Source organism: Phytophthora sojae (assembly GCF_000149755.1).
Source record: "Phytophthora sojae unplaced genomic scaffold PHYSOscaffold_1, whole genome shotgun sequence".
In the NCBI taxonomy this organism is placed as follows: Eukaryota; Oomycota; class Peronosporomycetes; order Peronosporales; family Peronosporaceae; genus Phytophthora; species Phytophthora sojae.
The window spans coordinates 4,306,540-4,332,084 of NW_009258115.1; the positions used below are offsets into that span (position 1 = coordinate 4,306,540).

Sequence of the window (25,545 nt, forward strand, 5' to 3'; positions counted from 1 at the left end):
TGTGGCGGCTGCGGGGTGCGCGGGGGCAACGGGCAGCGTCAGATCGGCGCGGGGTGCTGACTTGGGAGGAAACGGTAGAATGGCGACGTCAGCAAGACGACCGAGTGCAAGTCGACGGTTTGCGTGCCGATGTGTCAACTCGCTCACTTGGACTTTGTATGCCTCGACCGCGTTTCTGTCCGTCGTTCCGAATGGATTCCGTGTTTGGGCGGTATGCGACGCAAAATAGGGAACGTGGGTACATGTATTGGGTGCTCGGCTCAACCCTACCGCAGCTAGAATTCAAACTTGAAATTGCGCGCGAGCAGAATCCCCAGATTCCCGCGAAACGACCGCCGCCTCCGGCCGGCCAGGGCGCAGCTGTGGAGGAAGATACATTTCTTCCCTACGGACGCAGTTCTTGCGTTGCGCGGCGGACAACGCGATCTTTCCGTCGTTGTCGGTATTGAAGCCATCAGCGGCGGACGGCGCCGCGAGGCCGGTCTCTGCGTGGCCGTGAACAGCGCCGCGAGCAACGTTCTCCTGGCGCAGCGGCGAGATGGCTCCCCGTCCCCGCGAAGCCTGCAGAGCGCGGCGGCTGTGACATCGCCGACGTGGTGGGCCAGCCCGGTTTTTGTGGCGACGTCGCCGATTGCTTTTTGCAGCAGATCCGCTTCAACTTGCGTGCAGCCGTTTCTTCCAGCAGTCGAGCATAAGATTCCGCGTGAATCCCCAGATACGACGACCACGCTGGACAAGCGCGTTGGTTGGCGAGGACGCTGCCTTGAGCCCGTAGCCGCAGCTGCGGGGTCAAGCATCGATATACAATATGTACAGGTTTCACCAGCGTTGTGGTGTCTATATGTATTTGATCGCCGCTTTTTTAGAAGAAAAAGAAAAGAGCGACCCGAGCAGCTCCTAATACAATACCCATCCAAATAGGACAACCTTGAACAAGGTATAATATCGCGTATATTATTGTGCCTTTCACGTATTTTGGCGGGTGAGCTGTTAATTCAGGCGGAATTAGAGTCATAAAAGGGCGATCAATGCTTACTTAGTGCCAATTCTGCCGAAGATTGTAAGCGCTTCCCCTAACATCGCGATCAGCATTTGAGAGCCAATCGACGGAGATACGAGCAGAATGGCATGGATTGGCGGGTAGGAAACCGCCAATCGCTCTGTTTCCGCCTAACGCAGGCTTGGATTAGCTTATTCCGCCTTAACTCGGCCCCACCATCGCCGCTCCTAATTCGGCCACGGAGGGACGACCCGGAATTAACATGGGAATTAGCTAAATGGGGGCGTAATTAAGGTCGATAAGGGATTAGAGTTATGCCAGAATTATCACGGCAGAATAAGTGAAAGGCACAATATAATACATAAATAATACCATTCCCCATAAAAAATCAAGTATACAAGTAACGTCTTCCGATTAGTATACTCTCCGATTATATGACCCTGTTTTCAGGGTATACTATTGCTATAATACCGGTACACTATTCGGAAGAATCCGTTAGAATCTTTCTATGAGAGAAAACTAGGGCCCCGCGAAGGCTGGGATAGTATAAACATCATCTTTTATTTTTGGGGAAATTGTGTTTCGGGTCCGTTACTGTATTTTAAAATACCTTACCGACACCCGAATGTTTTACCAGTATTTACGGTAATCTCTATATATGAGCCTTCAGCAACTAAAGCCGCCTTAATGTTACTCTAAAATCACCATCTCCAATGCTAGTTCAAGTCACCCATACAAATTCCTATTCACCCGTAGAACCTTAAAGTCGCCCCTACAAATTCCAAGTTGAGGTTAAAGCTTGAAGTCGTATAAGTTTTCAGTTGTATTTAGTACTTAAAGTTGTCGCCATAAAATGGCGGCACCAGCAGGCCGCCATCACAATTAACACTTTCATATCTTATTTAAGTCACCACTGTGAGGTAGCTCATTCAAACTGCTAGAATCTCACAAAATGCGGCTGTGAACTAGAATTCCTACAGTAGTATATTGTTGCCATGATTGGTATGGAAATTGCTAGAACTGACAAAGCTATTTGAGGTTGATACTCTTGTAGATTACCGAGCGAAGGGTTTTGAACTAGCTATCTCATAACGCTGCTGATCTACTCTAAGTGGTTCTTATCAGTCTTTCGATTTGGGTCACATCATCAGCGCGAATGACAGAGGAACGAGAATTACACAATGTCACATCCAAAGAACCCGCAAAATGTATCGATAGCGACTAGTGGTCCAATCATAGTGCGGAACGCGAACTTTGCCAGTACTAAACCATCATTCCCCATTTGTGACCCTAGACAACGACAATGGTTAAATGCGGCTACTTCCCCGCCTGCTCCGCTACTTTCAAGCGTACGACGCTGAAGGACACCCATGTTTCGAAACATCATGGAGGTGCTGAACGCATTTTTTGCGACGAGTGCGCCGATGAGCTTCGCTTTTTCCGTAAGTCAACACTCGTTGACCAACCACATAGGGACCACACCCTGCTGTCCTGCCCCAAGGCTGGGTGCGGGGTTATGGTTCAACCTTCGAACATTGCTCGGCATCAGACCCCCCCCCCCAGGGCCGCGACCTTAGCGTGGAGAACGAGGAGGATCACCCACAACCATTTGAGCCTGCTGAGACGCTTTACCGCCCCGAGTCAGACGAAAGCGTATGCCGGGCATCGCACCGTGCAGTACCAGCTGACCTGATGGTCGGGCGCTGTCAGGCCTTCCTTCTCTGGTGCAAAGACCCCAACTCGCTCGGCAACCACAACCTAGGGGTGAACTCCAACGACCACGAGGCCAAGTTTCGCACCGTATTTGGCATGATGGGTGACCACTTCAAGTTGTCTCGCCTGCGGGGTCATGTCTGGCGTGAATGGCTCTGGGCGCGACCTCCTCAAGTTCTTTGCACCTGAGCCTTTCGACGGGTTCATGCGATGGATTGGGAAGAGGAAGGGGGTAGTGACCTGTCAGCCACCCACGAGGTACAACCAGCTGAAGCCACTCGTCAATTTCCTCCAATTCCTCGTGGAGATCAAAGGCTTTTATTTTTAAAGAGATCCTTTAAGATGGCCAAGGTCACCTCGATCGAGGTATCAAAACAGCGGCGAGCCGACCAAAATTACGAGGCAAGGCCATTCGTATCGATAATATGCCCTACCGCACCTATTTCTCAGCCTGCACCTCAGACCTGCATGTCGAATCACGGACTTCTGGGAACCGTGCAGGATCTCATCACGTTTGCCAACACACATTGGTACATAAATATGACCCTCGTTCTCTACTGCATCCGCTCGTTAGTCGTGGGAAACATTGACACTGACCTGGGACGCTCTCCGCGGCATTTTCAGCGCACGTGGTACGAGGGCAAGCACCTCTTCGGCTCAGCGTTGTAGAATGAACGTATCTCGCATAGCCGTCATTGGTGTGGAGGGGGTCCAATTCCACGGAGCTGAAAACTCTGGTGTATCAGCGGCAGCAGGCTTCAAAACCGCATATGCCTCCAAGAAAATCGCCCGTATTAATTGTAGTTGTACTGGTGTGGAGACAATCAATGCAACTTTTTGTTGAGTACGCTACTACTTGTGGCCACCTCGCCTAGACGCATCTAGGGCCCCGACCACCCGGGCCTGGTAGCTACAGAGCCACCCCGGCCTGCTCACTACAGCGCATACCTAGGTATCCTTCCTATATCCGTTCTACCTGCTAAGTACGCTACTACTAGTGGCCCACCCGTATTACAGGTTCTTCACCCTAACCGGTGGGCAGAGTCAGACACTTTATATATGGTCCAAGCATAGTGCGGAACGCGAACTTTGCCAGTACTAAACCATCATTCCCCATTTGTGACCCTAGACAACGACAATGGTTAAATGCGGCTACTTCCCCACCTGCTCCGCTACTTTCAAGCGTACGACGCTGAAGGACACCCATGTTTCGAAACATCATGGAGGTGCTGAACGCATTTTTTGCGACGAGTGCGCCGATGAGCTTCGCTTTTTCCGTAAGTCGACACTCGTTGACCAACCACATAGGGACCACACCCTGCTGTCCTGCCCCAAGGCTGGGTGCGGGGTTATGGTTCAACCTTCGAACATTGCTCGGCATCAGACCCCCCCCAGGGCCGCGACCTTAGCGTGGAGAACGAGGAGGATCACCCACAACCATTTGAGCCTGCTGAGACGCTTTACCGCCCCGAGTCAGACGAAAGCGTATGCCGGGCATCGCACCGTGCAGTACCAGCTCGGGCGCTGTCAGGCCTTCCTTCTCTGGTGCAAAGACCCCAACTCGCTCGGCAACCACAACCTAGGGGTGAACTCCAACGACCACGAGGCCAAGTTTCGCACCGTATTTGGCATGATGGGTGACCACTTCAAGTTGTCTCGCCTGCGGGGTCATGTCTGGCGTGAATGGCTCTGGGCGTGACCTCCTCAAGTTCTTTGCACCTGAGCCTTTCGACGGGTTCATGCGATGGATTGGGAAGAGGAAGGGGGTAGTGACCTGTCAGCCACCCACGAGGTACAACCAGCTGAAGCCACTCGTCAATTTCCTCCAATTCCTCGTGGAGATCAAAGGCTTTTATTTTTAAAGAGATCCTTTAAGATGGCCAAGGTCACCTCGATCGAGGTATCAAAACAGCGGCGAGCCGACCAAAATTACGAGGCAAGGCCATTCGTATCGATAATATGCCCTACCGCACCTATTTCTCAGCCTGCACCTCAGACCTGCATGTCGAATCACGGACTTCTGGGAACCGTGCAGGATCTCATCACGTTTGCCAACACACATTGGTACATAAATATGACCCTCGTTCTCTACTGCATCCGCTCGTTAGTCGTGGGAAACATTGACACTGACCTGGGACGCTCTCCGCGGCATTTTCAGCGCACGTGGTACGAGGGCAAGCACCTCTTCGGCTCAGCGTTGTAGAATGAACGTATCTCGCATAGCCGTCATTGGTGTGGAGGGGGTCCAATTCCACGGAGCTGAAAACCCTGGTGTATCAGCGGCAGCAGGCTTCAAAACCGCATATGCCTCCAAGAAAATCGCCCGTATTAATTGTAGTTGTACTGGTGTGGAGACAATCAATGCAACTTTTTGTTGAGTACGCTACTACTTGTGGCCACCTCGCCTAGACGCATCTAGGGCCCCGACCACCCGGGCCTGGTAGCTACAGAGCCACCCCGGCCTGCTCACTACAGCGCATACCTAGGTATCCCTCCTATATCCGTTCTACCTGCTAAGTACGCTACTACTAGTGGCCCACCCGTATTACAGGTTCTTCACCCTAACCGGTGGACAGAGTCAGACACTTTATATATGGTCCAATCATAGTGCGGAACGCGAACTTTGCCAGTACTAAACCATCATTCCCCATTTGTGACCCTAGACAACGACAATGGTTAAATGCGGCTACTTCCCCGCCTGCTCCGCTACTTTCAAGCGTACGACGCTGAAGGACACCCATGTTTCGAAACATCATGGAGGTGCTGAACGCATTTTTTGCGACGAGTGCGCCGATGAGCTTCGCTTTTTCCGTAAGTCAACACTCGTTGACCAACCACATAGGGACCACACCCTGCTGTCCTGCCCCAAGGCTGGGTGCGGGGTTATGGTTCAACCTTCGAACATTGCTCGGCATCAGACCCCCCCCAGGGCCGCGACCTTAGCGTGGAGAACGAGGAGGATCACCCACAACCATTTGAGCCTGCTGAGACGCTTTACCGCCCCGAGTCAGACGAAAGCGTATGCCGGGCATCGCACCGTGCAGTACCAGCTGACCTGATGGTCGGGCGCTGTCAGGCCTTCCTTCTCTGGTGCAAAGACCCCAACTCGCGTGGCAACCACAACCTAGGGGTGAACTCCAACGACCACGAGGCCAAGTTTCGCACCATATTTGGCATGATGGGTGACCACTTCAAGTTGTCTCGCCTGCGGGGTCATGTCTGGCGTGAATGGCTCTGGGCGCGACCTCCTCAAGTTCTTTGCACCTGAGCCTTTCGACGGGTTCATGCGATGGATTGGGAAGAGGAAGGGGGTAGTGACCTGTCAGCCACCCACGAGGTACAACCAGCTGAAGCCACTCGTCAATTTCCTCCAATTCCTCGTGGAGATCAAAGGCTTTTATTTTTAAAGAGATCCTTTAAGATGGCCAAGGTCACCTCGATCGAGGTATCAAAACAGCGGCGAGCCGACCAAAATTACGAGGCAAGGCCATTCGTATCGATAATATGCCCTACCGCACCTATTTCTCAGCCTGCACCTCAGACCTGCATGTCGAATCACGGACTTCTGGGAACCGTGCAGGATCTCATCACGTTTGCCAACACACATTGGTACATAAATATGACCCTCGTTCTCTACTGCATCCGCTCGTTAGTCGTGGGAAACATTGACACTGACCTGGGACGCTCTCCGCGGCATTTTCAGCGCACGTGGTACGAGGGCAAGCACCTCTTCGGCTCAGCGTTGTAGAATGAACGTATCTCGCATAGCCGTCATTGGTGTGGAGGGGGTCCAATTCCACGGAGCTGAAAACCCTGGTGTATCAGCGGCAGCAGGCTTCAAAACCGCATATGCCTCCAAGAAAATCGCCCGTATTAATTGTAGTTGTACTGGTGTGGAGACAATCAATGCAACTTTTTGTTGAGTACGCTACTACTTGTGGCCACCTCGCCTAGACGCATCTAGGGCCCCGACCACCCGGGCCTGGTAGCTACAGAGCCACCCCGGCCTGCTCACTACAGCGCATACCTAGGTATCCCTCCTATATCCGTTCTACCTGCTAAGTACGCTACTACTAGTGGCCCACCCGTATTACAGGTTCTTCACCCTAACCGGTGGACAGAGTCAGACACTTTATATATGGTCCAATCATAGTGCGGAACGCGAACTTTGCCAGTACTAAACCATCATTCCCCATTTGTGACCCTAGACAACGACAATGGTTAAATGCGGCTACTTCCCCGCCTGCTCCGCTACTTTCAAGCGTACGACGCTGAAGGACACCCATGTTTCGAAACATCATGGAGGTGCTGAACGCATTTTTTGCGACGAGTGCGCCGATGAGCTTCGCTTTTTCCGTAAGTCAACACTCGTTGACCAACCACATAGGGACCACACCCTGCTGTCCTGCCCCAAGGCTGGGTGCGGGGTTATGGTTCAACCTTCGAACATTGCTCGGCATCAGACCCCCCCCAGGGCCGCGACCTTAGCGTGGAGAACGAGGAGGATCACCCACAACCATTTGAGCCTGCTGAGACGCTTTACCGCCCCGAGTCAGACGAAAGCGTATGCCGGGCATCGCACCGTGCAGTACCAGCTGACCTGATGGTCGGGCGCTGTCAGGCCTTCCTTCTCTGGTGCAAAGACCCCAACTCGCGTGGCAACCACAACCTAGGGGTGAACTCCAACGACCACGAGGCCAAGTTTCGCACCATATTTGGCATGATGGGTGACCACTTCAAGTTGTCTCGCCTGCGGGGTCATGTCTGGCGTGAATGGCTCTGGGCGCGACCTCCTCAAGTTCTTTGCACCTGAGCCTTTCGACGGGTTCATGCGATGGATTGGGAAGAGGAAGGGGGTAGTGACCTGTCAGCCACCCACGAGGTACAACCAGCTGAAGCCACTCGTCAATTTCCTCCAATTCCTCGTGGAGATCAAAGGCTTTTATTTTTAAAGAGATCCTTTAAGATGGCCAAGGTCACCTCGATCGAGGTATCAAAACAGCGGCGAGCCGACCAAAATTACGAGGCAAGGCCATTCGTATCGATAATATGCCCTACCGCACCTATTTCTCAGCCTGCACCTCAGACCTGCATGTCGAATCACGGACTTCTGGGAACCGTGCAGGATCTCATCACGTTTGCCAACACACATTGGTACATAAATATGACCCTCGTTCTCTACTGCATCCGCTCGTTAGTCGTGGGAAACATTGACACTGACCTGGGACGCTCTCCGCGGCATTTTCAGCGCACGTGGTACGAGGGCAAGCACCTCTTCGGCTCAGCGTTGTAGAATGAACGTATCTCGCATAGCCGTCATTGGTGTGGAGGGGGTCCAATTCCACGGAGCTGAAAACTCTGGTGTATCAGCGGCAGCAGGCTTCAAAACCGCATATGCCTCCAAGAAAATCGCCCGTATTAATTGTAGTTGTACTGGTGTGGAGACAATCAATGCAACTTTTTGTTGAGTACGCTACTACTTGTGGCCACCTCGCCTAGACGCATCTAGGGCCCCGACCACCCGGGCCTGGTAGCTACAGAGCCACCCCGGCCTGCTCACTACAGCGCATACCTAGGTATCCTTCCTATATCCGTTCTACCTGCTAAGTACGCTACTACTAGTGGCCCACCCGTATTACAGGTTCTTCACCCTAACCGGTGGGCAGAGTCAGACACTTTATATATGGTCCAAGCATAGTGCGGAACGCGAACTTTGCCAGTACTAAACCATCATTCCCCATTTGTGACCCTAGACAACGACAATGGTTAAATGCGGCTACTTCCCCGCCTGCTCCGCTACTTTCAAGCGTACGACGCTGAAGGACACCCATGTTTCGAAACATCATGGAGGTGCTGAACGCATTTTTTGCGACGAGTGCGCCGATGAGCTTCGCTTTTTCCGTAAGTCAACACTCGTTGACCAACCACATAGGGACCACACCCTGCTGTCCTGCCCCAAGGCTGGGTGCGGGGTTATGGTTCAACCTTCGAACATTGCTCGGCATCAGACCCCCCCCAGGGCCGCGACCTTAGCGTGGAGAACGAGGAGGATCACCCACAACCATTTGAGCCTGCTGAGACGCTTTACCGCCCCGAGTCAGACGAAAGCGTATGCCGGGCATCGCACCGTGCAGTACCAGCTGACCTGATGGTCGGGCGCTGTCAGGCCTTCCTTCTCTGGTGCAAAGACCCCAACTCGCTCGGCAACCACAACCTAGGGGTGAACTCCAACGACCACGAGGCCAAGTTTCGCACCGTATTTGGCATGATGGGTGACCACTTCAAGTTGTCTCGCCTGCGGGGTCATGTCTGGCGTGAATGGCTCTGGGCGCGACCTCCTCAAGTTCTTTGCACCTGAGCCTTTCGACGGGTTCATGCGATGGATTGGGAAGAGGAAGGGGGTAGTGACCTGTCAGCCACCCACGAGGTACAACCAGCTGAAGCCACTCGTCAATTTCCTCCAATTCCTCGTGGAGATCAAAGGCTTTTATTTTTAAAGAGATCCTTTAAGATGGCCAAGGTCACCTCGATCGAGGTATCAAAACAGCGGCGAGCCGACCAAAATTACGAGGCAAGGCCATTCGTATCGATAATATGCCCTACCGCACCTATTTCTCAGCCTGCACCTCAGACCTGCATGTCGAATCACGGACTTCTGGGAACCGTGCAGGATCTCATCACGTTTGCCAACACACATTGGTACATAAATATGACCCTCGTTCTCTACTGCATCCGCTCGTTAGTCGTGGGAAACATTGACACTGACCTGGGACGCTCTCCGCGGCATTTTCAGCGCACGTGGTACGAGGGCAAGCACCTCTTCGGCTCAGCGTTGTAGAATGAACGTATCTCGCATAGCCGTCATTGGTGTGGAGGGGGTCCAATTCCACGGAGCTGAAAACTCTGGTGTATCAGCGGCAGCAGGCTTCAAAACCGCATATGCCTCCAAGAAAATCGCCCGTATTAATTGTAGTTGTACTGGTGTGGAGACAATCAATGCAACTTTTTGTTGAGTACGCTACTACTTGTGGCCACCTCGCCTAGACGCATCTAGGGCCCCGACCACCCGGGCCTGGTAGCTACAGAGCCACCCCGGCCTGCTCACTACAGCGCATACCTAGGTATCCTTCCTATATCCGTTCTACCTGCTAAGTACGCTACTACTAGTGGCCCACCCGTATTACAGGTTCTTCACCCTAACCGGTGGGCAGAGTCAGACACTTTATATATGGTCCAAGCATAGTGCGGAACGCGAACTTTGCCAGTACTAAACCATCATTCCCCATTTGTGACCCTAGACAACGACAATGGTTAAATGCGGCTACTTCCCCGCCTGCTCCGCTACTTTCAAGCGTACGACGCTGAAGGACACCCATGTTTCGAAACATCATGGAGGTGCTGAACGCATTTTTTGCGACGAGTGCGCCGATGAGCTTCGCTTTTTCCGTAAGTCAACACTCGTTGACCAACCACATAGGGACCACACCCTGCTGTCCTGCCCCAAGGCTGGGTGCGGGGTTATGGTTCAACCTTCGAACATTGCTCGGCATCAGACCCCCCCCAGGGCCGCGACCTTAGCGTGGAGAACGAGGAGGATCACCCACAACCATTTGAGCCTGCTGAGACGCTTTACCGCCCCGAGTCAGACGAAAGCGTATGCCGGGCATCGCACCGTGCAGTACCAGCTGACCTGATGGTCGGGCGCTGTCAGGCCTTCCTTCTCTGGTGCAAAGACCCCAACTCGCTCGGCAACCACAACCTAGGGGTGAACTCCAACGACCACGAGGCCAAGTTTCGCACCGTATTTGGCATGATGGGTGACCACTTCAAGTTGTCTCGCCTGCGGGGTCATGTCTGGCGTGAATGGCTCTGGGCGCGACCTCCTCAAGTTCTTTGCACCTGAGCCTTTCGACGGGTTCATGCGATGGATTGGGAAGAGGAAGGGGGTAGTGACCTGTCAGCCACCCACGAGGTACAACCAGCTGAAGCCACTCGTCAATTTCCTCCAATTCCTCGTGGAGATCAAAGGCTTTTATTTTTAAAGAGATCCTTTAAGATGGCCAAGGTCACCTCGATCGAGGTATCAAAACAGCGGCGAGCCGACCAAAATTACGAGGCAAGGCCATTCGTATCGATAATATGCCCTACCGCACCTATTTCTCAGCCTGCACCTCAGACCTGCATGTCGAATCACGGACTTCTGGGAACCGTGCAGGATCTCATCACGTTTGCCAACACACATTGGTACATAAATATGACCCTCGTTCTCTACTGCATCCGCTCGTTAGTCGTGGGAAACATTGACACTGACCTGGGACGCTCTCCGCGGCATTTTCAGCGCACGTGGTACGAGGGCAAGCACCTCTTCGGCTCAGCGTTGTAGAATGAACGTATCTCGCATAGCCGTCATTGGTGTGGAGGGGGTCCAATTCCACGGAGCTGAAAACCCTGGTGTATCAGCGGCAGCAGGCTTCAAAACCGCATATGCCTCCAAGAAAATCGCCCGTATTAATTGTAGTTGTACTGGTGTGGAGACAATCAATGCAACTTTTTGTTGAGTACGCTACTACTTGTGGCCACCTCGCCTAGACGCATCTAGGGCCCCGACCACCCGGGCCTGGTAGCTACAGAGCCACCCCGGCCTGCTCACTACAGCGCATACCTAGGTATCCTTCCTATATCCGTTCTACCTGCTAAGTACGCTACTACTAGTGGCCCACCCGTATTACAGGTTCTTCACCCTAACCGGTGGGCAGAGTCAGACACTTTATATATGGTCCAAGCATAGTGCGGAACGCGAACTTTGCCAGTACTAAACCATCATTCCCCATTTGTGACCCTAGACAACGACAATGGTTAAATGCGGCTACTTCCCCGCCTGCTCCGCTACTTTCAAGCGTACGACGCTGAAGGACACCCATGTTTCGAAACATCATGGAGGTGCTGAACGCATTTTTTGCGACGAGTGCGCCGATGAGCTTCGCTTTTTCCGTAAGTCAACACTCGTTGACCAACCACATAGGGACCACACCCTGCTGTCCTGCCCCAAGGCTGGGTGCGGGGTTATGGTTCAACCTTCGAACATTGCTCGGCATCAGACCCCCCCCAGGGCCGCGACCTTAGCGTGGAGAACGAGGAGGATCACCCACAACCATTTGAGCCTGCTGAGACGCTTTACCGCCCCGAGTCAGACGAAAGCGTATGCCGGGCATCGCACCGTGCAGTACCAGCTGACCTGATGGTCGGGCGCTGTCAGGCCTTCCTTCTCTGGTGCAAAGACCCCAACTCGCTCGGCAACCACAACCTAGGGGTGAACTCCAACGACCACGAGGCCAAGTTTCGCACCGTATTTGGCATGATGGGTGACCACTTCAAGTTGTCTCGCCTGCGGGGTCATGTCTGGCGTGAATGGCTCTGGGCGCGACCTCCTCAAGTTCTTTGCACCTGAGCCTTTCGACGGGTTCATGCGATGGATTGGGAAGAGGAAGGGGGTAGTGACCTGTCAGCCACCCACGAGGTACAACCAGCTGAAGCCACTCGTCAATTTCCTCCAATTCCTCGTGGAGATCAAAGGCTTTTATTTTTAAAGAGATCCTTTAAGATGGCCAAGGTCACCTCGATCGAGGTATCAAAACAGCGGCGAGCCGACCAAAATTACGAGGCAAGGCCATTCGTATCGATAATATGCCCTACCGCACCTATTTCTCAGCCTGCACCTCAGACCTGCATGTCGAATCACGGACTTCTGGGAACCGTGCAGGATCTCATCACGTTTGCCAACACACATTGGTACATAAATATGACCCTCGTTCTCTACTGCATCCGCTCGTTAGTCGTGGGAAACATTGACACTGACCTGGGACGCTCTCCGCGGCATTTTCAGCGCACGTGGTACGAGGGCAAGCACCTCTTCGGCTCAGCGTTGTAGAATGAACGTATCTCGCATAGCCGTCATTGGTGTGGAGGGGGTCCAATTCCACGGAGCTGAAAACTCTGGTGTATCAGCGGCAGCAGGCTTCAAAACCGCATATGCCTCCAAGAAAATCGCCCGTATTAATTGTAGTTGTACTGGTGTGGAGACAATCAATGCAACTTTTTGTTGAGTACGCTACTACTTGTGGCCACCTCGCCTAGACGCATCTAGGGCCCCGACCACCCGGGCCTGGTAGCTACAGAGCCACCCCGGCCTGCTCACTACAGCGCATACCTAGGTATCCTTCCTATATCCGTTCTACCTGCTAAGTACGCTACTACTAGTGGCCCACCCGTATTACAGGTTCTTCACCCTAACCGGTGGGCAGAGTCAGACACTTTATATATGGTCCAAGCATAGTGCGGAACGCGAACTTTGCCAGTACTAAACCATCATTCCCCATTTGTGACCCTAGACAACGACAATGGTTAAATGCGGCTACTTCCCCGCCTGCTCCGCTACTTTCAAGCGTACGACGCTGAAGGACACCCATGTTTCGAAACATCATGGAGGTGCTGAACGCATTTTTTGCGACGAGTGCGCCGATGAGCTTCGCTTTTTCCGTAAGTCAACACTCGTTGACCAACCACATAGGGACCACACCCTGCTGTCCTGCCCCAAGGCTGGGTGCGGGGTTATGGTTCAACCTTCGAACATTGCTCGGCATCAGACCCCCCCCAGGGCCGCGACCTTAGCGTGGAGAACGAGGAGGATCACCCACAACCATTTGAGCCTGCTGAGACGCTTTACCGCCCCGAGTCAGACGAAAGCGTATGCCGGGCATCGCACCGTGCAGTACCAGCTGACCTGATGGTCGGGCGCTGTCAGGCCTTCCTTCTCTGGTGCAAAGACCCCAACTCGCTCGGCAACCACAACCTAGGGGTGAACTCCAACGACCACGAGGCCAAGTTTCGCACCATATTTGGCATGATGGGTGACCACTTCAAGTTGTCTCGCCTGCGGGGTCATGTCTGGCGTGAATGGCTCTGGGCGCGACCTCCTCAAGTTCTTTGCACCTGAGCCTTTCGACGGGTTCATGCGATGGATTGGGAAGAGGAAGGGGGTAGTGACCTGTCAGCCACCCACGAGGTACAACCAGCTGAAGCCACTCGTCAATTTCCTCCAATTCCTCGTGGAGATCAAAGGCTTTTATTTTTAAAGAGATCCTTTAAGATGGCCAAGGTCACCTCGATCGAGGTATCAAAACAGCGGCGAGCCGACCAAAATTACGAGGCAAGGCCATTCGTATCGATAATATGCCCTACCGCACCTATTTCTCAGCCTGCACCTCAGACCTGCATGTCGAATCACGGACTTCTGGGAACCGTGCAGGATCTCATCACGTTTGCCAACACACATTGGTACATAAATATGACCCTCGTTCTCTACTGCATCCGCTCGTTAGTCGTGGGAAACATTGACACTGACCTGGGACGCTCTCCGCGGCATTTTCAGCGCACGTGGTACGAGGGCAAGCACCTCTTCGGCTCAGCGTTGTAGAATGAACGTATCTCGCATAGCCGTCATTGGTGTGGAGGGGGTCCAATTCCACGGAGCTGAAAACCCTGGTGTATCAGCGGCAGCAGGCTTCAAAACCGCATATGCCTCCAAGAAAATCGCCCGTATTAATTGTAGTTGTACTGGTGTGGAGACAATCAATGCAACTTTTTGTTGAGTACGCTACTACTTGTGGCCACCTCGCCTAGACGCATCTAGGGCCCCGACCACCCGGGCCTGGTAGCTACAGAGCCACCCCGGCCTGCTCACTACAGCGCATACCTAGGTATCCTTCCTATATCCGTTCTACCTGCTAAGTACGCTACTACTAGTGGCCCACCCGTATTACAGGTTCTTCACCCTAACCGGTGGGCAGAGTCAGACACTTTATATATGGTCCAAGCATAGTGCGGAACGCGAACTTTGCCAGTACTAAACCATCATTCCCCATTTGTGACCCTAGACAACGACAATGGTTAAATGCGGCTACTTCCCCACCTGCTCCGCTACTTTCAAGCGTACGACGCTGAAGGACACCCATGTTTCGAAACATCATGGAGGTGCTGAACGCATTTTTTGCGACGAGTGCGCCGATGAGCTTCGCTTTTTCCGTAAGTCAACACTCGTTGACCAACCACATAGGGACCACACCCTGATGTCCTGCCCCAAGGCTGGGTGCGGGGTTATGGTTCAACCTTCGAACATTGCTCGGCATCAGACCCCCCCCAGGGCCGCGACCTTAGCGTGGAGAACGAGGAGGATCACCCACAACCATTTGAGCCTGCTGAGACGCTTTACCGCCCCGAGTCAGACGAAAGCGTATGCCGGGCATCGCACCGTGCAGTACCAGCTGACCTGATGGTCGGGCGCTGTCAGGCCTTCCTTCTCTGGTGCAAAGACCCCAACTCGCTCGGCAACCACAACCTAGGGGTGAACTCCAACGACCACGAGGCCAAGTTTCGCACCATATTTGGCATGATGGGTGACCACTTCAAGTTGTCTCGCCTGCGGGGTCATGTCTGGCGTGAATGGCTCTGGGCGCGACCTCCTCAAGTTCTTTGCACCTGAGCCTTTCGACGGGTTCATGCGATGGATTGGGAAGAGGAAGGGGGTAGTGACCTGTCAGCCACCCACGAGGTACAACCAGCTGAAGCCACTCGTCAATTTCCTCCAATTCCTCGTGGAGATCAAAGGCTTTTATTTTTAAAGAGATCCTTTAAGATGGCCAAGGTCACCTCGATCGAGGTATCAAAACAGCGGCGAGCCGACCAAAATTACGAGGCAAGGCCATTCGTATCGATAATATGCCCTACCGCACCTATTTCTCAGCCTGCACCTCAGACCTGCATGTCGAATCACGGACTTCTGGGAACCGTGCAGGATCTCATCACGTTTGCCAACACACATTGGTACATAAATATGACCCTCGTTCTCTACTGCATCCGCTCGTTAGTCGTGGGAAACATTGACACTGACCTGGGACGCTCTCCGCGGCATTTTCAGCGCACGTGGTACGAGGGCAAGCACCTCTTCGGCTCAGCGTTGTAGAATGAACGTATCTCGCATAGCCGTCATTGGTGTGGAGGGGGTCCAATTCCACGGAGCTGAAAACCCTGGTGTATCAGCGGCAGCAGGCTTCAAAACCGCATATGCCTCCAAGAAAATCGCCCGTATTAATTGTAGTTGTACTGGTGTGGAGACAATCAATGCAACTTTTTGTTGAGTACGCTACTACTTGTGGCCACCTCGCCTAGACGCATCTAGGGCCCCGACCACCCGGGCCTGGTAGCTACAGAGCCACCCCGGCCTGCTCACTACAGCGCATACCTAGGTATCCTTCCTATATCCGTTCTACCTGCTAAGTACGCTACTACTAGTGGCCCACCCGTATTACAGGTTCTTCACCCTAACCGGTGGGCAGAGTCAGACACTTTATATATGGTCCAAGCATAGTGCGGAACGCGAACTTTGCCAGTACTAAACCATCATTCCCCATTTGTGACCCTAGACAACGACAATGGTTAAATGCGGCTACTTCCCCGCCTGCTCCGCTACTTTCAAGCGTACGACGCTGAAGGACACCCATGTTTCGAAACATCATGGAGGTGCTGAACGCATTTTTTGCGACGAGTGCGCCGATGAGCTTCGCTTTTTCCGTAAGTCAACACTCGTTGACCAACCACATAGGGACCACACCCTGCTGTCCTGCCCCAAGGCTGGGTGCGGGGTTATGGTTCAACCTTCGAACATTGCTCGGCATCAGACCCCCCCCAGGGCCGCGACCTTAGCGTGGAGAACGAGGAGGATCACCCACAACCATTTGAGCCTGCTGAGACGCTTTACCGCCCCGAGTCAGACGAAAGCGTATGCCGGGCATCGCACCGTGCAGTACCAGCTGACCTGATGGTCGGGCGCTGTCAGGCCTTCCTTCTCTGGTGCAAAGACCCCAACTCGCTCGGCAACCACAACCTAGGGGTGAACTCCAACGACCACGAGGCCAAGTTTCGCACCGTATTTGGCATGATGGGTGACCACTTCAAGTTGTCTCGCCTGCGGGGTCATGTCTGGCGTGAATGGCTCTGGGCGTGACCTCCTCAAGTTCTTTGCACCTGAGCCTTTCGACGGGTTCATGCGATGGATTGGGAAGAGGAAGGGGGTAGTGACCTGTCAGCCACCCACGAGGTACAACCAGCTGAAGCCACTCGTCAATTTCCTCCAATTCCTCGTGGAGATCAAAGGCTTTTATTTTTAAAGAGATCCTTTAAGATGGCCAAGGTCACCTCGATCGAGGTATCAAAACAGCGGCGAGCCGACCAAAATTACGAGGCAAGGCCATTCGTATCGATAATATGACCAACCGCACCCAAACATTCAATTTGGTCTTCAATGTACATTTCAGCACGCCTCCCTCTTAGCATGAAATTCGGCTACTTCGAAACCCCAATAGTGGTCAGCCCCAGCATGTTCTGCAGACGCAACTTGTTGAGCGTGTTTGTGAAGTGCCAGCAGAGTTCACGCCCCCTCCCTATCTTGTGCAGTTCAATCACACCACGCTCAACTTACTCGCGCACAAAGTGCCAGCGCAACTTTATGTGCCGGATCCGACATCATCTTCGACGAGCTCGCCGGATTGTACAAAGTGCAAAGTCTCCAATTCAACATACTCCACACTTACTTGGTGCTTGTCGCGGTAAATCCCATCCTCTGCAACAAAGAGGCCCGGCACAAAGGGTCGCCGTAGGATTGTCGGGGGAATACACCTTGCAGCCTATCACGCCCTCAGCATGAAACCCAAGTTGGCGTTGGCGTGGTCGTTTTACCTTCCTGGTGTGACTGGCACGTGGACATATGCGAGCGCCCCAAACTAGCGTACGTGAAGCAAGTCAGGCCTCACACCAAACAGCATCTTATACGGGACCCCACCCGTGCCTTTGTTGTAGATTCAGATTTTGATATATATCGCGTTCCGTAGCGCCTTAGTTCATATACTCTTGGGCAATCCAGCATCGCATCGACGCGTTCATCATCGCCGCTTGCACAAGTTCAACTGCGAACTCTTCGGGCCTACCAGAACATAAATAACATGTGCCTTATGTAATGGGTCTACTTTCGCTCACTACTTTAGCTTACACGTGTGCGCACGTGTACGAGGAAGCGTAGCTTAGTTTAACCTAGAGTTAATTATATTTGGCCCTCCGAGTATAGAATAATCTAAATAAACGATCCAAATAATGTTTTGGGCTAAAATGAGATCTGCTATTTTTGTTTTTATGTTTTCTGACTTTCTCTAAATGTAATATTCTAAGTTAGAAATCTGCCAACGGCTGGTTGGCAGATTTCCACTGTTATGCATGTCGCTCATTGGCTAAAAGATGCTGCTTTCAGCCAATAGGAATCCTAAGTCTCTATGCACCACCAGTCATGGTGATCGTAAATGTATGCAGCCACTTGTGCGTGTAACCCTGTTACACCCTATACCATGACTCCTTCTCTCCATTCGCAAAATTCACCACTGTTCTCCGTCAGGATCTGCCAAACTTCGTATTTGAGGTGGAGTGCCTAGTCAAAATTTGTCGAACCTTATGTCGACCACTTTGTATTTTCGCCAATAATGCATATTCCTTAATCTTTATTCCCCAGGTCAAAAGCGTACGTACAATCCTACCCGTAAAATTGGGCTTAATATCAAAGTTTGTATACCCTAGCATATGTAGCGCATAAAACGTCAGATTGACGCGGGTGCGAGATGGATACAAAAGCACTTACGCTTGGATCTTGGACCACAGACGCCAAAGAATGCGTTCAACTGAGGGCTGGAGCACACAACACAGAAGTTGGAGAACGTTTTGCTGCATACATCAGACGGACGCTGCGCACACTGCCCTGAACGTTAGAGTGTTGGCTGTAAAGCAGTAGCATAGTTAGAAAACAACCAAAGATGTATCCGTTGGTGTAATCCTTGCCTCCTCGCCGATCGCATCACAGTCTTCGGGTCGTGCTGATGGTTTCGGTGTGTACTCGTTGAAGAGGGATTTAAGTAGAAATACTCCACTAACGAGCGTTCACCAAGTTGCAGGTGCACAGGCCAACGAAATATCATCGGGCGTACGTGCGCTGCTGGATCGACTAGTACCATGCCACATGGCGACCAGAGCCGGCCATGAGCGATCACCAGACCACTTAAAAAGTGGCAATTGCCATTTTTCCACTTTTTGCTTTAAAGTGACAGTTTTGCTCGCCAGGAAGTGGACAAAGTGAAACATATATTAGCCAAGTACAATTGCTACAAGTCTACGAAGCCAGCGGCGACAAAAGCTGCCTACGCCTGTTTGTTTTCTCGCACCCGATCAGCGAGAAATCATCCTCAACAGTGGCAGTGTTGGGAAACACACTGGCGAATCCCCCACACAGGCTTGCCAATGTTGGAAACCTCTCAGCGTCGTCAAGCTGCCACATCTGATCAAAGCTGGCAAGGCGGTGATCAAAGCTGTCAATAGCTTTTCGAATCGGTTTGCCATCGATATACTCGACCCTCAGCCGCTTGAATTCTTGTCCGATTTTATCGATGCCTTCATCTCCGAATGTCCGGAGGATTCGCTCGCGGTGGGTGTCAATTAGCGACACCAGCTCAACCATTGAACTAGTCGCAAGCTCTTTGGGAGTGACGCGCGGGCTGGTGTGTGCCCGTTCCTTGAGTGCGAATATGTTTGAGATAGCGAGGAGATACATTCGAGCCACTGCATTGACAACAAATGTTTGCTGCCCTTCCGCGAGAGTCTTAAGACCTTCGCAGACCCAAAGATTGAGGTTGTTCAAGTACGTGGCGGGCGCTGCCTGGGAAATGGCAAAGCTCCCAATGATTTCATACTTGCCACTGTCCAACTCCAGGATTGCGGCTTCTTCCAGGGGGCCAAGGGCCCCACTAATGTTGAGGAGGCGTTGCACAAGACCTCCAAAGCGGTCATCTTGTTGTTTGACAAGCGTGGTCATGTCTTGCAACGACACAAACACAGCATTGGCCTCACGCGCCAGCTCATGAAGAGCAAAGAGGAATATCCACCACACCAAGTTTGGGGAACACTCTGCCTCTTTCTCTGACAGGTACTCCCGGACACGAAACCCGTTCGAGCACAGCCAATCCGCAACGGCGTACATCGACAACCATCTCGTGCTTGCGACCTTTGGACAGGTTGTCTGCATGTCGGCGACGACGTTCTGCTGGCGTCTCAGAAATCCAATTAAGGCAGTGAGTTTGGTCAGATAGGTCTCATTGAGGGCTTGCTCAAACACGAGTTGCATCTTCAGGTCCAGCTTGTGTAAACCGCACCACACCCGAACAATCGTGTGCTTGGCTTCCTTTTCCAAACGAGTAGCGACTCCATTGACACAGCCAACCATTGTTGCTGCTCCGTCAGTCGCGACACCAAGTAGTTGATACCGTCACCGTGGTACAAGAGCACCTAAGAGCTCAACAACAACAGCAAAGATGTTGAGCGCTGTGTGTTGCTCATAGAGTGGGATCGCAAGCAGGTGGTAGTTTTCAAGCGACCCGTTGGTGTAGTATCGGCACCGAACGTCCACATACGACTTGCCCAAGTGAGTCCCGCAGTCAAGGGCCAGCGAGAACGCCCAAGTTGCTGAGAGGCGATTTGTCAATGTCTGCAGCGATACCGCACATACGACCCGAGCATAGTGCGCCACTACCCCCTCACTGCAGCCGCCATACCGGCCGATGCCCGTCTCCTCCCTTGTATCGTCCATTAGATTGGCTGTCATACGGAACGATGCCCCGCGACCCAGGAAGCGCACACATAGCCGGAAACGAGATGGTCGCTTTATTGTGATTTTGTACTGAGGCCCCTGTGGCACAAAGGATGACAGTGCTTTGGCGCGAGATTTCCCGTCCACGTCATCGGGGTGAAATAGTAGTCCCCCAACGATCTTGTCCACAATGGCGCGGTTGACGGCAATCACTAGCACATCTCGCTTTCAAACACGGAGCCCAACGTCTCGCTGTACGGCACTGGGACAGACGTGAAATACACGCGCCTTTCGTCGTCCGTTGAGAGATCGCAGTACTCGGCCCATTTGACCGGTTGCTGCCCCACCGAGTGCTTTTCAAACAGGTCCGTCCTGAATGAAGTGAAGAGCTTGGGGTTGGTTGTCCGTGCGCGTTTTGCATCAGACTACCGAACGTTGTGCAGAAACGACAAACTGCCGTCTCGACCGCACTTGTTCCGCATTACGGGACCCGACCTTCAAGCCGTACATGGTGCAGAACCTCCCGCCGAACTTGGAGCCTCTCTTCGTGACCTTACGGGGTGCTGACGCCTTGCTCCCAATCTTTGTTTGTCGCATTGTCTTCTTAGACTTCATTGGGATGAGAAGTTGGGTCTTGAGTCGGTGTTTGAGGTGTATCGAAGAAATGCGAAACTGAGGTCGAATATGTTGCCAAAGATAGGTGGATGGATAACAGATCCAACCCAGGTCCTGATGCTCTCCCAACGAGCTCAGAAAACGCATAAGCTGCATATTCCCCGCTTCAGCACTCGAATGGCAGCTAGTACTGGTGGTTAGGATTATTTAGCATTTTCTCGAGAGCAGAGAGCCATGTCTTTGCCCATCAGGTACTTACCACATAACCAAAATCCTTCCACCTTCAAGGTTCAACTAAAAGTGGAAAAAGTGGAAACTTTTCTGATTTTACCACTTTTAAAGTGGGCTGGCGATCACAGTACCATCATCTTCCTCCTCTAAGTTGGTCAACACACTATCATCTTCATCTTCATCGTCTTCCTCCTCGCTGGACGAGACATCATCGTCTCCAAGTACCTGAGGCAACCCCTCGATAGTCCCAAGCAGCTCTACAAACGACGTATCACCACCACCACCACATTGCTATTGGGTGCCCGAGCCGTTTTCAACGCACAGGGGTCGCCCAGAGACAACCCCACTACTCGTGCTCCCCACTTGACCTAATACACGTTGCCGGCGCTCTTGATCATACGAAGGGCCGTTCCGGTCTTCCTTTGGTGCTTCTTGTTTATCCTACGGATGGGGAATAGAAATTAATGTGTTGATTCACAACGTCGCTGAACTTGCTCGTACGTGTGCGCACCGAATCTCGAGAATCCATCCATGATGACGAGCGCAGCATTGACGCTTGTGCCGTTGTCCTTACTTGGGACCAACAGCTCCGCATAAACCACTCGGTTCGGTACCTTTCTGTTGCACTCAAACTTCCCCTGGGGGGGGGGGGGGGGTGTCTGATTCCGAGCAATGTTCGAAGTTGGGGTCTTTGTACCAGAGAAGGAAGGCCTGACAGCGCCCGATCATCAGGTCAGCTGGTACTGCACGGTGCGTTGCCCGGCATACGCTTTCGTCTGACTCGGGGCGGTAAAGCGTTTCAGCAGGCTCAAATGGCTGTGGGTGATCCTCCTCGTTCTCCACGCTAAGGTCGGGGCCGTGGGGGGGGAGGAGGGGATGTCTGATGCCGAGCAAATTTCGAAGGTTGAACCATAACCCTGCACCCAGCCTTGGGGCAGGACAGCAGGGTGTGGCCCCTCTGTGGTTGGTCAACGAGTGTCGAGTTACGGAAAAAGCGAAGCTCATCGGTGCACTCGTCGCAAAAAATGCGTTCAGCACCTCCATGATGTTTCGAAACATGGGTGTCCTTCAGCGCCGTACGCTTGAAAGTAGCGGAGCAGGCGGGGAAGTACCGGAATATATGCATTTCCTGCAACCATTGTAAAAATATCAATTAATAGCGACGTAAAAAATGGAAACACGTAAAAAGTGACCAACATGGCTCTCTGTCCACCGTAAAAAAAACTTGCCCCCTACACGACTGGCCGTGGGGCGGTGAGTCGAGCTCAGTTTTAGAAGAGCAGCCACGCGCTCATGCGCGAGGCACTTCACACTAACGCTCACCGCTTGGAGGCGGTCAACGCCGCAGTCGCCGCTGGCGTGACCACGGCCCTTGCCCAGGTCAGCGGCTGCCACCGCACAACGTTGTACCGCTGGAAGAAGCGGCGTGAAGAAATTGCGGCAGCTGCTTCGTCCAGCACTGTGCTGAAGCCAGGTCGACGTGGACCCAAAGTCCGATTCCCTGACCTCGAACAACGGTAAGGAGCACGAAATTGTTAAAACTTTATCATTATATTTATATTACCGTATTGATATTAAATAGATTGATGGACTGGATCGAAGATATGCGGTGTAACAAGGTTCGCGCCGTGACAACGCGGTGCTTGCTCATGATGAGCATCAAGCTAGAGCAGCAGTTCCTTGAGGGGCGCTCTGAGGCTGCCGCTATTCAGTATCTCCGTCGCTCCCGAACGCGAAACCAGCTTTCGATACGCCGCATCACTCACAAGGGGCGTCGAAAGAGGTCGGAGGTACAGCTAAGCATTTTTTATTAATAATATTGAATGAGCTGTATAACAGGGGATATTAATTACTGTTACAATAATTATTTTAGATTGTAGCGGACGAGTTTGGACACTCAATGCGATACAAATTAGAAAGTTGCTCGGGCGTACAGGGATACGAGAAATACGAGCACCTTTTTAACATGGACCAGACTTCAATTTACGTGGACATGAACCCCAAGATGACGATCACGGTCCAAGGCGATCGAGATGTTGACGTTGTTCAAGGTATGGATAATTTGATCTCCATTTTTTTTAGTTTTTTTTGTTCTAACTTTTGCTTATGTATGGGGTAGGAATGTCGGAAAACTCATTTCTCGCAAGTGTTTTTTGTGTGCCTCGGCGACCGGCGTGAAGTTGCCACCGTTCATCGTATTTGCCGGGGTGCAGGGGTGCAAGGTCGAGGCGGAAGTGCACATGAACACTCTGCACAAGGAAGGCGAGGCCGTGTTAGCAGTGCAGAAGAATGCATATTGCGATGAGCGAGTCATGTTGGAGAGGGTCAAGGAGGTAAATATTATTTTACTGTTTTTGCTTTTGTATTTGCTTACTAATTGAAATTGTATTGGTTTAAGGTATGGAAGCCGTCAGTGACCTTCTGTCGTGTGCTCCTGTTGGGCAGCTTAAAGGTCCACAAGATGAGCACCGTGCGTGCTCAGCTTGAGGACGCCATGGCCGACGTGGAATTCGTCCCGCCAGGCGCCACGACGCTGGCCCAGCCCATGGACGTGGCCGTGATGGCCGGCTTCAAGCGCGAGTGTCGTGAGCTGTACGCCCAACAGCACTGCGACAGCGGCCACAGTGCAACCCCGCGAGAGCGGCGTAAGTTTATCACGTCGATAAAAGTGAAAGCGTGGGAGTCCATTTCTGATGTTACCATTAGGAGAGGTTTTATGAAAGCCGGCCTTGTTCCGATCGGCGCTTGCACTAGTTATGGCCGTTTCACTGTTACGAAGCCACCAGCAGCCCAACTTGAAGCTAACACTACCAAATAAAAATGTTTCAGTCGCAATTTGCACATAAATAATATTTTTGCTGCAGAGCAGATGTTGGTTGGGTGACGGGGTGTCACCCTTACATTATTACCGGTTGTTGCACGAAATCCGTGGTTGCAGGAAATGCATCTATTCCGGTAGCCGCATTTAACCATTGCCGTTGTCTAGGGTCACAAATGGGGAATGATGGTTTAGAACTGGCAAAGTTCGCGTTCCGCACTATGCTTGGACCATATATAAAGTGTCTGACTCTGCCCACCGGTTAGGGTGAAGAACCTGTAATACGGGTGGGCCACTAGTAGTAGCGTACTTAGCAGGTAGAACGGATATAGGAAGGATACCTAGGTATGCGCTGTAGTGAGCAGGCCGGGGTGGCTCTGTAGCTACCAGGCCCGGGTGGTCGGGGCCCTAGATGCGTCTAGGCGAGGTGGCCACAAGTAGTAGCGTACTCAACAAAAAGTTGCATTGATTGTCTCCACACCAGTACAACTACAATTAATACGGGCGATATTCTTGGAGGCATATGCGGTTTTGAAGCCTGCTGCCGCTGATACACCAGGGTTTTCAGCTCCGTGGAATTGGACCCCCTCCACACCAATGACGGCTATGCGAGATACGTTCATTCTATAACGCTGAGCCGAAGAGGTGCTTGTCATCGTACCACGTGCGCTGAAAATGCCGCGGAGAGCGTCCCAGATCAGTATCAATGTTTCCCACGACTAACGAGCGGATGCAGTAGAGAACGAGGGTCATATTTATGTACCAATGTGTGTTGGCAAACGTGATGAGATCCTGCACGGTTCCCAGAAGTCCGTGATTCGACATGCAGGTCTGAGGTGCAGGTTGAGCTTTGCCGCGGTCTAACGTAAAATTGTAGTCGGAGGACCCGGCGATGAGCGCAGTCTGCTGATCTACCACATAGAAGTGTATCTCAGAGATGCGAGTGAAGCGACAACTGTACAAAATGTTGAGAAACGTGATACCACCCAAACCCAACACCGCAGATGTCGGTTATTCTTTTCGCCTTTCGTAGCTCAGAATATGGGGTTGAGATGATAAGGCTCCGGGATGTAAACCGACACCAGGTGGAAGTTGCAACACTTAGCGTGACGATAGCGTGAAGTGCGCTGCCTGCTGTCCCTGCTATTTGCTAGGGGCTGAACCCCATAGTGGCTCGACATTGTCGACAATGCCACCTCAGGTCTGACCCCTGTCGAGACGGAGCCGGTGGAAAACAGCGCAGGTGACTCGTGTTTCAGGAGCTGTACTACTTCGTTGTACAGCCCACTCACGCGAGCCATGGCTGTTTGGACGTGGCCGAAATCGTCAGGTTTCTGTGCTTGGCGTGATGAGCTTGGAACGATTGACATCACGAAAGTACCCCCGGTGACACCCGGTACAGTTCCTGGGAGTGCGTGAAACCCACCGGAAACAGAT

General features: G+C 52.4%; 3 protein-coding genes across 3 annotated transcripts; 2 read left to right on the forward strand and 1 right to left on the reverse strand.

Annotated features, from left to right (window-relative positions):
- Positions 1 to 8,557: 8,557 nt before the first annotated feature.
- PHYSODRAFT_321469 (hypothetical protein) lies at positions 8,558 to 9,071 on the forward strand (the record flags this gene model as incomplete). Its single annotated transcript, XM_009516702.1, has 3 exons — positions 8,558 to 8,614; positions 8,733 to 8,822; positions 8,880 to 9,071. 3 exons carry the CDS (start codon positions 8,558 to 8,560, stop codon positions 9,069 to 9,071), a joined length of 339 nt encoding a protein of 112 aa, XP_009514997.1.
- Positions 9,072 to 18,974: 9,903 nt separating this feature from the next.
- PHYSODRAFT_467933 (hypothetical protein) lies at positions 18,975 to 19,838 on the reverse strand (the record flags this gene model as incomplete). The annotated part of the gene is made up of 1 exon (XM_009516703.1): positions 18,975 to 19,838. One exon carries the CDS (start codon positions 19,836 to 19,838, stop codon positions 18,975 to 18,977), a length of 864 nt encoding a protein of 287 aa, XP_009514998.1.
- A 2,745-nt stretch (positions 19,839 to 22,583) lies between these two features.
- On the forward strand, positions 22,584 to 24,089 carry PHYSODRAFT_261575 (hypothetical protein; the record flags this gene model as incomplete). The annotated part of the gene is made up of 6 exons (XM_009516704.1): positions 22,584 to 22,807; positions 22,873 to 23,080; positions 23,227 to 23,307; positions 23,504 to 23,623; positions 23,689 to 23,935; positions 24,070 to 24,089. 6 exons carry the CDS (start codon positions 22,584 to 22,586, stop codon positions 24,087 to 24,089), a joined length of 900 nt encoding a protein of 299 aa, XP_009514999.1.
- Positions 24,090 to 25,545: the final 1,456 nt, after the last annotated feature.